Source organism: Bactrocera tryoni, chromosome 1, assembly GCF_016617805.1.
Source record: "Bactrocera tryoni isolate S06 chromosome 1, CSIRO_BtryS06_freeze2, whole genome shotgun sequence".
Classification (NCBI taxonomy): Eukaryota; Metazoa; Arthropoda; class Insecta; order Diptera; family Tephritidae; genus Bactrocera; species Bactrocera tryoni.
Window position 1 is genome coordinate 80,550,000 of NC_052499.1, and position 15,590 is coordinate 80,565,589.

Genomic DNA, 15,590 nt, shown 5'->3' on the forward strand with positions numbered 1-15,590 from the left:
GCACTCTAATAGTTAACTAAATACATACATACATATGTACATATACGTATATTGAGGTTTTCTCCAAAGAAATTGTTATAAATAATAAAATAAATACTAACTGTTAAGGAATGTTGCTGACCGCACAGCAGAGTTCAGGTAAATGCCTAATAAACAACAACAACAATATTTATTGAATAAGCAAAATACACCAGTTAGTCAATATTACCTTAAACGCAGACAAAGCGCGTGCGCAACAGCAGCACAGCGCCATAAGCGTGTATTACTTATAAAGGTTGGTAAATATATATGCTTGTATATACGTACATATATATATTTATAGAGAGATATTATACATACATATATATGTATATATATCATATATACATACATATATGTACATCGAATCACACATATATGTGAATATTCGCGCAAAGAAAGGCTGAAAGCAAAGACCACACAAGAAACCCGCAAACTCAAACTCTGCAAATTCTAACTGGATTTCATGTTAAAACGCCAAAATTCACGGTATCACGTGTTTTTTATGAGTTCACTGAAGTGGAAGCTGGGCGCCAAACGCTTATGAGCGTTCTTTGTCTTCTATTGGCTTTGAGTGTTTGAGCCCGCGTGGCCAGCTGCTTGACCCAATTCGCGACTTGTTGTTGTTTTACGTTGAAAAATTGTTAACGGAAAGTAAAATTAGATGCAGAACGGACCGGCAGAGTTGCTAATTTGTAATGCTCTTGGCGCGTACGCTGTTGCCTCCGCTTCTGTGTTCGGTGTTCTGTGTTCTGCGAAGGAAAAGTAATAAATAATTTTGCTAGGGTTCATTAGAAATGCTAGAAGAGAACATTTATATAACTGATGATGTGTTGAGCGCATATTAAAATGACAAAGTAGGCTTGAAGAAACCCAGCACTAGCGCCCTGCAACACTTCGTTCGTCGTAATGAGAAATAATGCCCGCTTTTTATGGGTGCCCCACTAACGCGCCACGAACAGGTACCTGCCACCAAAGTTGTAATTATAATATATCGCAACTAAAAACATGTAGCACCGTTGGTAAAACCGCTTCTAGCCCCAAGCTGCAGTTAATGTGAAAAACGCCAGCAACGGTTATAGCAAAGTGCTTTAAAGTGTTCTTCTCTAAACGGTCAACTTTTTCTCAACGGACTTCGTCGTCGTTTTTTGTTTTGGTTTACGCGGTATTACTCAAGAAATTTGCAGTGTGTGAAAATCTTAATGAAGGTTCTTTTTGCGCTTTGTCACTATAAACGCTTGTCGTAGTTGTTAAGTAATATTTTTAGATTTTTATACGCAGACTTTTATGTGAATATTTTTATGCAAATTTTTGCTAAAATATTTTAATTTAATTTCTTCTTCTTCTTTGCAGACAATGGAGTTGAGCAATTTCAATGCATCGAAAAAGATATCGCGCGAGGAGCGCCGATATTCTGTACCTCACGGCCCCCATACACCACAGCCGCCAGCGGCCTCAGAGGACTTGCATGCCTGGTCGATATATAGGTAATATGCAGGAAGTATGCGGAACTTTAGAACCCAAAAACAATGTTGAAAAATGTTAGACCTAAATTAAAGATAGATAATGATATCAGATTATTTCTACGCGGAAATCCTCACACACTTTGACTTCATAACGGATCACTTGGATCAAGGAGTCGCCAAACCGAACTCTGGCGGCTGCTTCTCTGCCCAAATACCGGCTAGGGAATTGTGGGTGGGAAGAAGCCGTTGGAGTTGAGGGGCAGTGAGCTCTTTTCTGATGGGTCAAAGCTTGTGGGAAATGTTGGTGGAGGCGTTTACTGTCAGCTCTCTATCATCTCCAGCTTCAGACTTCTTGGCTATTGCAATGTTTTCCAAGCCGAGGTTACAACCATTAAGGTAGCAATAGATTTACTGCTCCGGAGTGCAGCCTGCTTCAGAGAATTGACCATCCATTCCTCATATAGCAGTGCGGCGATACCAATCTTGAACTCATCAACAGTACTACTAGATAGTTGGTCTTCGCGGTAGCTTGGCCAGCGCTGGTATATGCGCTGTTGCAAACAATTTTTGGGCCAAAATGAATCGCAAGATCTCTCTGCCCTCATTAAGGCTAGCCTCTCCCTAGTTGTGGGGCTTTTAACAGGCCATAGCTATATTGGCCGTGATTTGCAGAAGCTGTATGGATGAAGATGAGGTGGGAATAACTTAACACTTCCTTCTTGACTGTCCCGCGTTTGGGAGGTCAAGACTGAAACACTTGGGAGTGCATTCCTTCAGACATCCCACCGAACTGACGGGAATGGAAGTTAAACGCCTATGCAAATTTGTATTGGCTACTAACACAGGATTTCTACTTTTCTTTGGCTTCACAAGAGCCTACATATAGCATGTAGTTATAATAGTACATAGGCTTCTGTTTCTAAAACAGCGGGTTTCTGACCCGGACTGGTTCCATTTAAAATGCTTACTTAATGGGTGCTTAAAACCAAGGTCTCTCACTTCATCTCCAAATAGAAACGGTTTACGATATTACCATTCATATGAATTCCTATATGAAGCCTACAATTTGAAACTGTCAAATAATCCGTCTTTATTTGAACGCTTCGTACTCCAAACATTTGACCTTAATTTTCGTTAAAAAATTAGCTTTCATCTATTTTGGAGTAAGCCACTTATTAAGCGCACCTGTCACATGAAGTGTACATCTTTTATTCTATTACTTATTTCCGCTTCTGCGCGCACAAATCAAAAAATAGGACTGAGTGGTCGCATAGGTATGTGGGCTGCAACGCTCGCAGACAAAGCTTCGTCGATGCATTCTGCGGTTGAGTAGCTCGCTTAGGCGGAAGTGCTCATAAATTAACATTGATTGATTTTTGACGTTAAATCAAAATCGTTGAGCCGCAAGAGCCAATGTCAGGTAGCGCTTGAGCGCATCACAATACACCACACCACACCTTCCATGGTTGCCCGTTTAGGCATTTTGTTGAACGCCAAGCCCTTGTAACCACCAACCTCAACACATTTCTGTTTTGTTGTCATTGCACAGCAATGCCGCCAACAACTTATTGCATTTACGGTTATAATAAAATAAATCCATAATGTCATAGAAAACCGCACACAAAGCTTGAATTAAATGTAATTCTCCTGCGCATTGTTCCGCTCTTCTTCTTGCAATTGCAGACAAAATCTCAACTCCGACTTCACCGACTCCGCTTTGGGCTCATCGGACAAATCACCGCTGCCATATGGAAATTTCCAGCTACGCGACACCACTGTGCAATCAATTCTCAATCATCCGCGCTACGGACCGAAGTAAGTTCTCACTGCGAGTCAAAACGAAAGCTAAAACTTAACAACTTTTTTACTTTCCGCTTTCATAGATCCCCCTTGGGATCGAATATGTATACATATTTGAAATTCGGACTGCCGCGCGTATTTCCACCGAATGCCGGTTCGCAGCGTTCGCACCGACCGCCGGGTCCAGGACCGGGTGGCGTGCGCGGCCGTGTTAATCGTGGCTTCCGCGATAGTTCAGGTGTGCCGCCAGCAGGTTCATCTGGCTACGATAGCAGTGACAACGAAACAACGCGCAGCCGAGTGCCGCCCAACTTGAGGTGAGCTCACTGGGAAAACTACAAAACTCCGCATTTGCAAATACATTTAACTAAATTACGTGTTATTCCTTATAGAAAATACCGCAGTGAGTCGGACTTCCGTGCCATTGGCGGCATACCAAGCTCACGTCCCGAATCGCGCGCACAAGGCGTACCCATGACGGCGCTGCGACAGGCGAACAGTCGCGCAAGCATAGCTGGTAAGTGTTGTTTACTTTATCGATTCGCCTTTTTTGGCATACCGGTGCTAATTTTTCTATAATGGCTACTACTTTCCTCTGACACCCGCACGACAGTGGGCACACACATTAATACTCATCACTATGTGCCGAATGGCAAGCATTACGGTCATCGTTCGCACAGTGAAGCCGATTTGTTGGCCGGTGGCGCTGACGTCATCGGTTATGACTACGGCGAGTCACGTATCTATGGCACATCGCGCAATCGCAGTTCAGACCATCCGAACGGTGGACACGCCAGCTACATTATGTCCAGCCGGAAACATTCGAGTATCGGACTTGTCTATCCCAATATACAGGTGCACTGTCTGGATGTGAATCCATGTCTACGCGGAGTTTCGTTACAAGCTAAGGCAGGCGATTTGTTCGCCATAATGGCAACGTCGCAACGTGAAGGCACAGCGTTGACGGAGTGCTTGGCGGGTTTACACGAGCGTATGGGTGGTGAAATTCTTATCAATGGCCAACAAATCAATAGACGCGGCTTACGTGAGCTCTGCAGTTATGTGCCGGCGTTAAAAGTATCCTCGTTGGATCCGCGTATGAGCGTGCAATGTACTTTGAATTTCCATGCCGCATTAAGAGGACCGCTGGATCGAACGGACCTCAAGGAGAGGGTAAGTGTGTGAAGTAGAAATATTTTAGGAACAAAGCAAACTAAGTTATCTCTTTCCGCATTAGATGGATGTGCTAATCGAGGATCTGGGTTTGACTACCGTGCGCGCATCGAACGTGTCTTCGCTCACACACTCCGAGAAGCAGCGTCTGAGCGTCGCTTGTCAATTGCTTGCACAGTCATCACTGCTCATACTCGATCAGATTACCAGTAATATGGACATCTTCGACACATTCTTTCTGGTGGAATATTTGCGACAATGGGCTAGTGGTGGCCGTATTGTGATCATGACACTACAACCACCGACATTCGAAATACTCTCAATGTGTTCCAGTGTGCTGCTGTTATCAGGCGGGCGTACTGTCTTTTCCGGCAGTCGTTCCGATTTGCCACGACATATGGGCGAGTTGGGCTATCCTTGTCCGCCCTTTAAAAACCCAGCCGATTATTACTGTAAGTGTTGGTTACAAATAAATATTTATGTATCTACTAGCATATTATTCCGTTGCAGTGGATTTAGTTACATTGGATGACCTGTCAGCTGCTGCCATGCTGGAGTCATCGGCACGCATCGAATCATTGGCCAATTCGTGGGATCAAATCAACTCCGAACCACCGCTAGCCGCGCCACCGGCATCATTGCCCAACTTCACAAGGAAAGCGGGTTTCTGGGGACAGACGAAAGCTTTAATAAAACGCTTTGCCGCCTACAAACAACCGGGATCGCTGCTCACCTGGATTAGTAAGCTGATTGCGGCGGCGGTGCTTTCACTTTGCATCGGTTGCATATTCTGGGATGTGCCCGCTTCAGATGCACAACTCACTTACAACGATCGCTTTGGTTATCATCACTGCGTCATGGCGGTGGTCTACTGGCCATTGCTACTCTTGACCATACGCGACGCACAAGAGGATCGACGACATGCCGAGCGCGACATACGCTTGGGTCTCTACTCGCGTGGTCTCTACTTTACCATACAGGTAGGTTCAATTTTGACTTGCTGCTGAAGTGTAGTGTTTTCAAAAGAAGTCTTCATATGTTTATAGTGCTTATTGGGACTGTTTCCGAGCCTTTGCATCTGGCTGGCTTACTTGCTGCCGGCGCACAGCATGGCTGGGTTATACACATATTCGACCAGCAGCGATGCCGGCATCTATCTCTATATGGGTAAGTCTCAAAGTGTTGTTTATGGTTGTAAACGTACATTTAATATAATTTTGGTTTCACAGGCTACATGCTGCTCTATCTCACCGTCATACAAACACTTGGCCTATTCTGTGCTCACCTTATGCCCTGCAAGGTGTCCGCTAGCATTTTCAATGCACTTATCACACTGGGTCTGACCGCTGTGGGCGGTTATGCTGTGCATCCGCGGGATCTCTCGAAATTGTGGTCCTGGTCACAGCTTATATCACCCGAAAAGTGGTTGCTACCTGTGCTGGTGCAGGATGAATACAGCGCAGACACGCTCACCAACTCGGCGGGCCTACAACTCTGTCGCAACAAGCAGGTATGTGTGCGGTTTATCAGTAGGCCCTTGCTTCCGGCAACAAGCTTATGGAATTTGCTTATATTTTCGGTTTTGCAGGTGCAACATCAGGAGATCATTGTGCAGCAGCCGTGCCCACCACCGAACGGCACCCATGTGCTAGCTGATTTTCAGTTGCTGCCGCGCAATCACATACTGGATCCGAGCGAGACGTACGAGCAGACCACCACACTCGCTTTGGTGCTGGCCTCGGTCATATTGTTCGTGGTGACGTTTTTCGTTTTCGTGTGCAATTGTCGCAATACTTTTCGCAAGAAGCAGAAGCGAATGTAAAATAATTTTTAGAATTTTTTTTTTTTTAAATTTTTGAAAAAAAAAAAATTTTGAAGAAAAGTTAAAAAAAAAAATTTTGAAAAAAAAAATTGAAAAAAATTTGTTTTATAAAACAAATAGCTTAAAATTGTAGAGAAGAATGAACTTGAGCTAAGTGCTAAAAAATAAAAAAAATATTTACGCTGACTTCCATAGTTTGTAGCAGAATACGCACATTTTAACAACGCATTTACCGACGTAATTACTATAAATAGATATACTATATGCTAAAAAATACTAAATAAATTTAGCCAACGCGTTCCAATTGAAAATGATTAAGTGCGATGCGATGTTTATACAGCAAGTATGTATGTATGTATGACTACAATATTAACATACTTAATTCTTCTTAGAGATAAGCGCTTAAGTTTTATGTATAAATAGCGTCAAAAGGAAAATATATGAATATTTAAAATTTAGAATAAACGCAAGAAAGTGTTGTCAATGAGCGCGCAAATGATAAGCCGTTTGTCTGGTTTTAGAAAAATATGTATGTATGTATATTTGTATATTTTATATTTCCAATTGCTTTATTGTCACTAAGAAGGATTATGCTTTGCTTGCTAAATGAAATGTAGTATTTCTTATCAATGATGGAATAGACGCAAGTTTGTATGAGCCAACACGATGCCGTGTTCATTGCAGGCCTCGATAACGCCAGCATCATTGGTGGAACCAGCCGGACTGCCGATGTATGATACGCCACTCTATATAAATAAAAAAACAACAACAAATTTAGTATTTATCCCATATAGCAACAATTGCGCTTGCTTACCAATCTAGCGCGATCGATATTATCACGGAATGGGAAGAAGGCATCGGAACCCAAAGAAACGCCGTCCAATTGCTTAAGCCAATCTGCCTTCTCTTGCGCGCTCAACTGTGGTGGCACCTCCTCAAACCTGCAGCGTCGTTACAATAACAATAATTACTTTAAATATATTTTTCAAAATATTAACACAAACTTACATCGCCTCGAACTGGCTGAGCGGGCATGTCCTTGCCCACAAGCGCCGTTCACGTAGTTGTCGATGGCATTCGAGATTTCCGCGCGCTTGACGCCCGCCTTGAATTTCATGCTGGCAACACGTGGGTGTTGGCGCAGCCACCACCGTCGGCCTTTTCGCCAGCCAAACGTGTGCAGTGTATGCGCGACTGTTGGCCGGCGCCAATGCCAATGATTTCTGGCCATCGCGTGCATAGCACACGGAATTACTTTGCGTGAACTTCAGCGCGATGGTTGCGACAATTAAGTCGCGTATGGCATTCTCAGGTAGAGTGTTGAGCTTCGTGACGACATTGGCGAACAATGAGGCATCGATAACGGCATCATTGCGTGTTTTGTTCCAGCGTTAAACCGAAGATGGTTTTGCGTTCCAATGTGCTTGGCTCATAATCGGGATCCATCTGTGGCATAAATTAACATTAAAACCAATTTTAGCAAATTAAACGTTGCAACTTACCTGTAGAATGCAGTAACCGCCGTTCTTTTTCTTCTTCAATAACTCCAACGCGGCTGGCTCATAACCGGGCGCAATAATACCATCTGACACCTCGCGCGAAATTATTCGCGCAGTCACCACGTCACAAATGTCGGAAAGCGCAACAAAGTCACCGAATGAGGACATGCGATCGGCACCGCGCGCACGCGCATACGCGGTGGCCAACGGTGTCAAGCTGTCATACAAATCGTCTACCATGCATAACTTGGCTTGCTCACGACTCAATGGTGTGCCCACGGCTGCGCCAGCCGGTGAGACGTGCTTGAAACTAGTCGCGGCGGGCAAATTTAGTGCACGCTTGAGTTCGCGTACAAGTTGCCAGCCATTAAGCGCATCACACAAATTAATAAATCCCGGCGAGGCATTGACCACCTTCAGCGGAAGCGATTCGAGTTGTGTGAAGAGCTGTGCGGGTTTCTGGTGTGGGTTCATGCCATAACGTAAGTTGAGCTGCGACCCACCTGAAGAATATTGCTTGCGGAAATAATCGGAAATTGCATCGTCGTACGTGGCAGTGTGTGTGAAGGCTTTGAGCGCCAAAACTTTTCTAAAATCGAAATACATACATACATACATATGTTATTTTCAAAATTGGAATTTGAGATAGCCGACTCTTACCTAGTGTCCAAAGTAGTATCGCCATGCTCCTTGATTTCGCCGAGCACCTTGGCATAATCGCCAGCCTCACAGATGACCGTGACACGCGCATGGTTTTTGGCTGCCGCACGTAGCAGAGTGACACCGCCAATATCAATATTCTCAACAGCATCGGCCACTGTCACATCAGGTTTGGATACAGTATTTACAAACGGATATAGATTGCACACAACCAAGCTGACCAAGTCGAAGTTTTGCTGCTTCATATCGGCTAGATCGCTTTCTGTGGTGCGCGAAAGTATGCCAGCATGCACGGCTGGGTGCAGAGGTCTTGACGCGACCACCAAGCATTTCTGGTGCGCCGGTTATGTCGGAGACATCATCCACAGCTAGACCAACATTACGCAACGCCGTGGCAGTGCCACCACTAGCAACCAGACGAAAACCAAGCGCGGCAAGGTTCTGACCCAAATCGATCAGTCCGGTTTTGTCGGATACACTCAGGAGAGAGCTGGAAATATATTCCAAATATGACAAAGATTGATTTTTATAAGAAAATATAATTATGTAAATTAATGGACACTCACCAATACGTTTCAGCTGCCATTTTCCTTGATGAAGTCTGGAGGATATGTGGTAGAGAATCAGTACCGTTGCGAACACAGTTCAACTGTAAATAAAATGAGTTGGTTTGGTTTATTATCAAAATAAACAGCAATGATTTCTGGAGATATCGGTTACTTTCAGTTGTTATTTTAAAATATTGCAAGCAATGACCTGCTTTTAACACCCATCATCGCAATTGCTAGAGATAAGCAGTGCGTTGCTTTCCGCCTCTGATTTGAACCTGAAGTTGTACATGTGTATGTTGGATTCATATTCAGGCACGGGCCTACATTTAGCTAACAAAAAAAGAATCGTCGCTAATCTACTACTTTCGTCAGTACTCGGCAACCCCAAATCCTATCAAACACGCTCGCCAACAAGATTTATGTTTGTAAATATGTGTATACACGTGTTTAACTATGTACATATGTAAGCATGTTCTGCCTTCGCATGCGGCTCAAATTGCTTTGCGTCAATGTAAACATGTGGGTTTCGAAAACTTGTTACATGCCGCTCTACAAATACATAACTTTGCAATTTATAAAAACTTCAGGCTCTGTTCTGAAATCCTTTTTAAAGTCATTATAATCGCGATTGCTCAAAAATCATATCCGATTTCAAACTTTGTTAATTATGGTTTCTATTCTTCAATACTAATACCTAACACACTATAACATAATTAACTAACGTAACACTAATTAATGATAAATTTTAATATACAAAATTTAGAACTTAATATTACCACTGTCAACCAAATACACGTTATGACTGAATATAATTATTTCTAATTAGACTTTAATAAGTTGAGATTAGTTAGATCGTTAACGAGCTGCCAGATCATAAAAATGTGCAGTGAAAAATATATTGAACAGATGTTTCGCAGGAAGCATCCTTTACTTTTAATTAACTCTTTGGTCTTATTTTTTATATATATTTTTAAAACAAATTTTCGAATTTGACATATTAGCCATTATAATATAATGTCAAAACACAATCACAATTTTTTCGAACAGTTTTCAAACCAGATCCTTAGAATAATTATTTAGTATAGTGAAATGTTATAATTTGGATGATGTTCAATTATATTTTTTATAATTTTATTATAAAAGTAAAGCTACTAATTAAAATTTTCAACTGTAGCAGATCGGTTTTCGTAACATACCTGCATTTGAAATATGAACTTATACTCAGCTGGCAACACTCAGTTATTCTAATAAGAAACGTCAGCGCTGCCATCAGCTGTCAGCGGTACTGTCAAATTGATCTGATTGGTGATGTGTACTAGCTGCTTAAACACTTACTAAATTTCCAATAATTAATCTGAAATTCTCGAAACGGAGCACTGTGCATTTATAAATAGGACAGAGATGAACTACAATCCAAATGCCGGGATCCGGAATCGTAAGTTGGAAACCTGTAAGGATGAAGATAGCGCAAGTACAATACAAGCATCCGCTTGGTTCAACTGGTGGTGACTGCTTGAACCAAACATATCCACAAACGAAGTGGTTTATTGTTCTAGTTTTGTTTACCTTTAAATTAAATTTCATCTAATATTAAAAGTTGCTATCTGGTGTTTTATCAATTTGTTTGCTTGTTTGCTTTATTTGTTGTAATTCTAACATTTAATTTATATATACATATGTATTTGCTTGTGAGTATTTGTTCTGCGCGTTTTCGTCTTGCAGTTTTTATGAAATGCAATGGTATACATATATGTTAACATTCTCAATACTTTTTGCAACAAAAGCTCAAGGTCCATCCCGCAAGCCAAAACGTGTCAGTGATATAAATGCTATGGGACCAACGGCTCCAATGAACGCACCGCTGCCTTATATGCAGCCAACAGTTGGAGCCCCATTACCTGATCACACGACTGGAGTAAATGTGGGTTATGGCATGGCACCACAACAAACAGCCACCAACATTGGTGGATTCAACACTGGACCAGCGCCAGTGCAAAATCAAAATTACAGCTATACTGCGCCACCAACTTCGCAGCCAACAACATTTGCCGCAGCGCCTGCTGCTCAGCCACAATATGGTGGAAATATGCCAATGGGCGGTCCGGGAGGCATGGGAGCAGCACCAGGTGCACAAGGTCAATTTCAAGCAGGCGTACCACAATTCGCTATGTTCCAGCAACCGATTGTGCAAGATATGGCTATGCAATATGGTCAGCGTTTGGCTGATCAAGGCAAGCAGCTGGTGGAGAATCAATTTGAGAAGTGGGTGTCAGTTGCCAAATTGAAATATTATTTCGCTGTGGACAACAAATATGTAATAAATAAATTGCGATTACTGCTCTTCCCATTCACACATAAGGTATGGTATAAATATAATAAATTTTTCTTTATAATTTAAATATCTAATATAACTTAATCTGTTTAAGGACTGGTCACTGAAGTATGATCAAGAGAATCCTGTACAGCCACGCTATGACATCAATGCACCAGACCTCTATATACCTGCTATGGCCTACATCACGTATGTGGTGGTGGCCGGCCTCATGTTAGGCTTGCAGAATCGTTTTTCACCCGAACAACTCGGCATACAAGCGTCCAGTGCTTTGGCTTACTGTATCTTCGAATTAGTTGTCTATTCGATCACACTGTATGTGGTGAACATAAAAACAAGTCTGAAAACGCTTGATTTACTCTCATTCGCCGGTTACAAATTTGTCATAATCGTAACAAGTTTGCTGGTTAGCACACTTTTCCATGGCGTTGGCTACTACGTGGCACTGCTTTACACAAGTCTTACGCTGGGTTTCTTTCTGGTATGCTGATTAGAAATTTATAGCATTGCATTTTTGTAAATATCTCTCTCTTTCAATTTCACAGTTACGCACATTAAAGACTAAAGTGCTGCACGATGCTACACCGACAGTCAACAGCGGCGCTATCAACTATGACCCATACGGCAATCCGCAGCAACTCGACTACACTGGCGGTCGAAAGCGAAAGTTATATTTCCTCTTTCTCATTGTAGGCGGCCAAGCACTCTTATCATTTTTATTATCGAAACACTTGTACTTTCCGGACGCTGCGGTACTAGCCGTTAGAAATGAGCAATTTTAATGTCTAATCGTGCTTATATTGGTATGACCAGTGTGTGTACTTTTATTTCGGTTAGTGTTTTTGTTGTAAGCTGCTTTAAAGAAGTAAAACCATGAATTTTCGCCTGAAGGTTATGCATAACTAAAAAATAATATTGTAATTTTATTAACGAAATTAACCTTAAGTTGCCTGAAGTGAAAGTAAACATAACGAAACTTTGCAAAAGAGTGGTGTGAACAAAGGATATTGGTAGTTTTATAAAAGAAAATACAGAAATCGGCATTTCAACACTAATGTGACAAAAATAGAGATTACTAATTAGAAAGCTTTGTCATACGAATATACATACATACAAACAAATATTAAATTCGATTCCATATTCTAAGCATATTTTTGTTAGCGAATGACTAAAATAAAAACGAAAGAAACCATATAAAGCAAAAGGTGTTAATCATGTGCAGGTAAATATGCTTCAATATTGCTTACTGCTAGATTTTAATTTTCTAATTTATATTATTTTTAACTGTAACTAACCGAAAACTTTGAATTACTCAATATACTCACCGGCAGAGTTGCGAGTTTTTTAGTTATACTTTTGGATTTAAAATTTTCAATTCCGAATTTTGACTTTTCAAAAATTTTAAAATCTAATTTTTAATTAAATTGATTATTTTTTGATTTGCAATAAAAATTTTAAAGTTAATTTTCAATTCCAAATATCTCGGATTGAAAATTGAGAAAATATTTGAAAAATTGAAAACATAAGTTTTATTAAAATTGATTATTTTTTAATTAAATATAAAAATTTAAAAATTAATTTTCAATTCTAAACATTTTGCATTGGAAATTGAGAAAATACTTTCCAATATAAATATTTTAGGAATAAATAAAAATTATTATTTTTCAAAAAATAATAAAAAATTAAATGTTTAAATATTTCTAATTGGAAAACTATAATTGCAAGCGATTAAATGTAAATGAGGCAATATGAGCTAAACTACATACATATGTATGTCGACATTTTATTAAAGAAAATCTTTTCTAAAATAATTTATTTTCTAATTTTTATTGATAAACTAAGGACTAAATTCTTTTTATATTCATCCAGTATTTGGAATTAAAAAATTAAAAGTATTTGTAATTAAGGTTTTCGGGATTACGCAATTAAAAAAAATATTAATTAATTTATTTTTTTAAGTTTTTCGGGATTATGCAATAAAAAAATAATTAAATTACTTCTTAATGCATTATTTGCAACCCTGCTCACCAAAATATACATACAATATGGCACATACCAAACATATATTTGAAAGACTTTATTTTGTAATAATAATATTTATTGAATTCTTTAGTCTCTTTAATTATATGAAAACTTTCATCGGATGTTTTGCAAACGCACTTGTATACATATTTACATTTGCATGCACACTACTGTTTACACGTGTATGTATGTAGATTGCATCATCTCACACATGACTATTGAATGTCATGTCGTCTTCACCGGCATAAACGCTTACATCATTGTCAGTACTATTTTAATTATGTTTTAATAACTTATGCTAGAAAGTATAATGTACGCTTACGCATTCGTATTTGAATTGCACTACAGCACACTTTACTACATATGCATACATACAAGTATGTACAGAAATATTTGTTGTTATCGTTTATGCTCTGCAATATGCTCAATTGTCTATAACAAACTTGCTGTTAATGTTAAGCTAGCTTTCTGCTTTATTTGCTAAGTTTTTTATTATTTTCATATAAATTTTTATTTATTTAGTTAGTTTATGTTTAGAGTTTCGTAGTTTTTCATTCTTTTAAATGTTAATTTCATTACAATGATGCATTATATGTGTGTGTACGCGTGTGTATGTGTGTAATATTTCAACAAAATTTGCATTGTGATAAAGAGTCTATGATTTCTATAACTATTACTCAACTCAACAGCGCAGGCGAAATTTTTTTCTTACATTCGCTTATTTTCGATTTCAATAAATTAGTCCAAACTATTCTGTAAGCAATCAAAGATCATGGTTACACCACTCTATGGTATACATATGTATATGTATTTAATTTTCATAAATTAAAAAAAAAACATTTTCCAATTTTTAAAATCTTCTCCGCAAGTTTGCATTTTCGTATTTTTGCTGTAACATTTTACCGTTAGTGATTTTCACAAGTTTTCTAATTGATTTCAACCAGATGCTCTATAAATTTAGTATAATTTTCTCGTTTAATAATTTTTTTGTTCTTCAAATAATCAAATCATAACTTTGTACACTTTTTACATTAAATTTTTATATATTTTACATACATAACCAAAAGAAATATACATACATACAATTAGTAAGGCAAATTATTATTGAGGAAGGTTTGTTACGGCTCACAATTTCAACGAAACGAACTCACTGCTGTATTTTCATCGCAAAATAAAATATAAATTTAACCCATATTCGCTCGGAGAAAATTTAGCATTTTTGATGTCAGCGGAATCGAAGTAAGTGCTGTAACCAGGTTTAGCAACTGAAGAGCAACAATAAGACAACAACAATGATTTATGCTTTAACAAAACAAGAACATGTCGCAAATGTATGTCCATGGAAATTAAATATCAAATACAAAATCAAAAAAATTTAAAGATTTTTGAGAGAAATCATACAAATTTCCTGTCATAACTCGAAGTCTTTCAACTCGGAAGTTTTTTGTGTGGATTATGGTGATCCGAGTTAGGGAAGTTCAACTGTATATAATTTTTTAGGCAGTCGGGTCTACATAAAAGCTGCAAGAATTTATCCAAAATATTTGCGGAATGCTTTATATTGCAGCAACAACAACAAGAGAAAAGTCCCAATTATACGCAATCAACTGAATTAGAGCACTTGTAGTTGTTGGAAAACTTTGAAAGCCCGTTATTAACGAAAATATAACGAGATTTCAATGCTGCGGCAGCGCACAAGAAGTAGCTAATTAAATCAAGATTTTAAAGTCACCACAGCAATTTTCTTTTTTTATAATTTCTATATTTTTTGTTATCATATATGTACATACACTTAAGCAAAAACTTAAATAATAAAAAAAAACAGCGTTTAACAATTTTCACACGCGCTTTCGCTCTCTCGCTCTTTCTCCCTGTAATTAACGCTCTTTAACTTATTAACAGTAGCCATACAAATTCATCCAAAAAGCAATCGTCGCACGTACCGAACTGCTCCTCGACAAGACGCCACTACATCGTTCAACGCACTACAACTAATCAATAAATTTGCAATTTTAATGATATGACTTTAATACATACATAAATAAGAGCATAAAATCAAAAACGTATATACTATATATAATATTTATATATAGCATACAGTATATACATACATACATACAAGGTATATGAATTCATTATTGTTTTTTGTTTTGTTTTATATATTTATAACACATTATTAACATAGCGTTGCCCAACATAAACTACTAGTAATGCACATTTTATAATTAAAGCGATTTCTCTAGGATA

At 39.0% G+C, this 15,590-nt stretch overlaps 2 protein-coding genes and 1 pseudogene across 3 annotated transcripts; 2 read left to right on the forward strand and 1 right to left on the reverse strand.

Annotated features, from left to right (window-relative positions):
- The first annotated feature begins 1,374 nt into the window (after positions 1-1,374).
- LOC120766635 (ATP-binding cassette sub-family G member 8-like) lies at positions 1,375-6,279 on the forward strand. Its single transcript, XM_040092253.1, has 10 exons — positions 1,375-1,505; positions 3,168-3,299; positions 3,368-3,601; positions 3,677-3,801; positions 3,898-4,457; positions 4,522-4,909; positions 4,968-5,437; positions 5,504-5,624; positions 5,687-5,967; positions 6,046-6,279. Exons 1-10 carry the CDS (start codon positions 1,375-1,377, stop codon positions 6,277-6,279), a joined length of 2,676 nt encoding a protein of 891 aa, XP_039948187.1.
- A 591-nt stretch (positions 6,280-6,870) lies between these two features.
- On the reverse strand, positions 6,871-9,278 carry LOC120777670 (annotated as a pseudogene).
- A 996-nt stretch (positions 9,279-10,274) lies between these two features.
- LOC120782865 (protein YIF1B-B) lies at positions 10,275-12,519 on the forward strand. Of its 2 annotated transcripts, none has more exons than XM_040115405.1 (4): positions 10,275-10,424; positions 10,774-11,348; positions 11,416-11,802; positions 11,867-12,519. In XM_040115405.1, the coding sequence occupies exons 1-4, from the start codon at positions 10,391-10,393 to the stop codon at positions 12,101-12,103; spliced, it is 1,233 nt and encodes a 410-aa protein (XP_039971339.1). In that variant the 5' UTR covers positions 10,275-10,390; the 3' UTR covers positions 12,104-12,519. The 2 variants fall into 2 exon arrangements, with proteins under 2 accessions (XP_039971339.1, XP_039971338.1); XM_040115404.1 differs by having other exon boundaries at positions 10,374-10,439.
- The last annotated feature ends 3,071 nt before the right edge of the window (positions 12,520-15,590 follow it).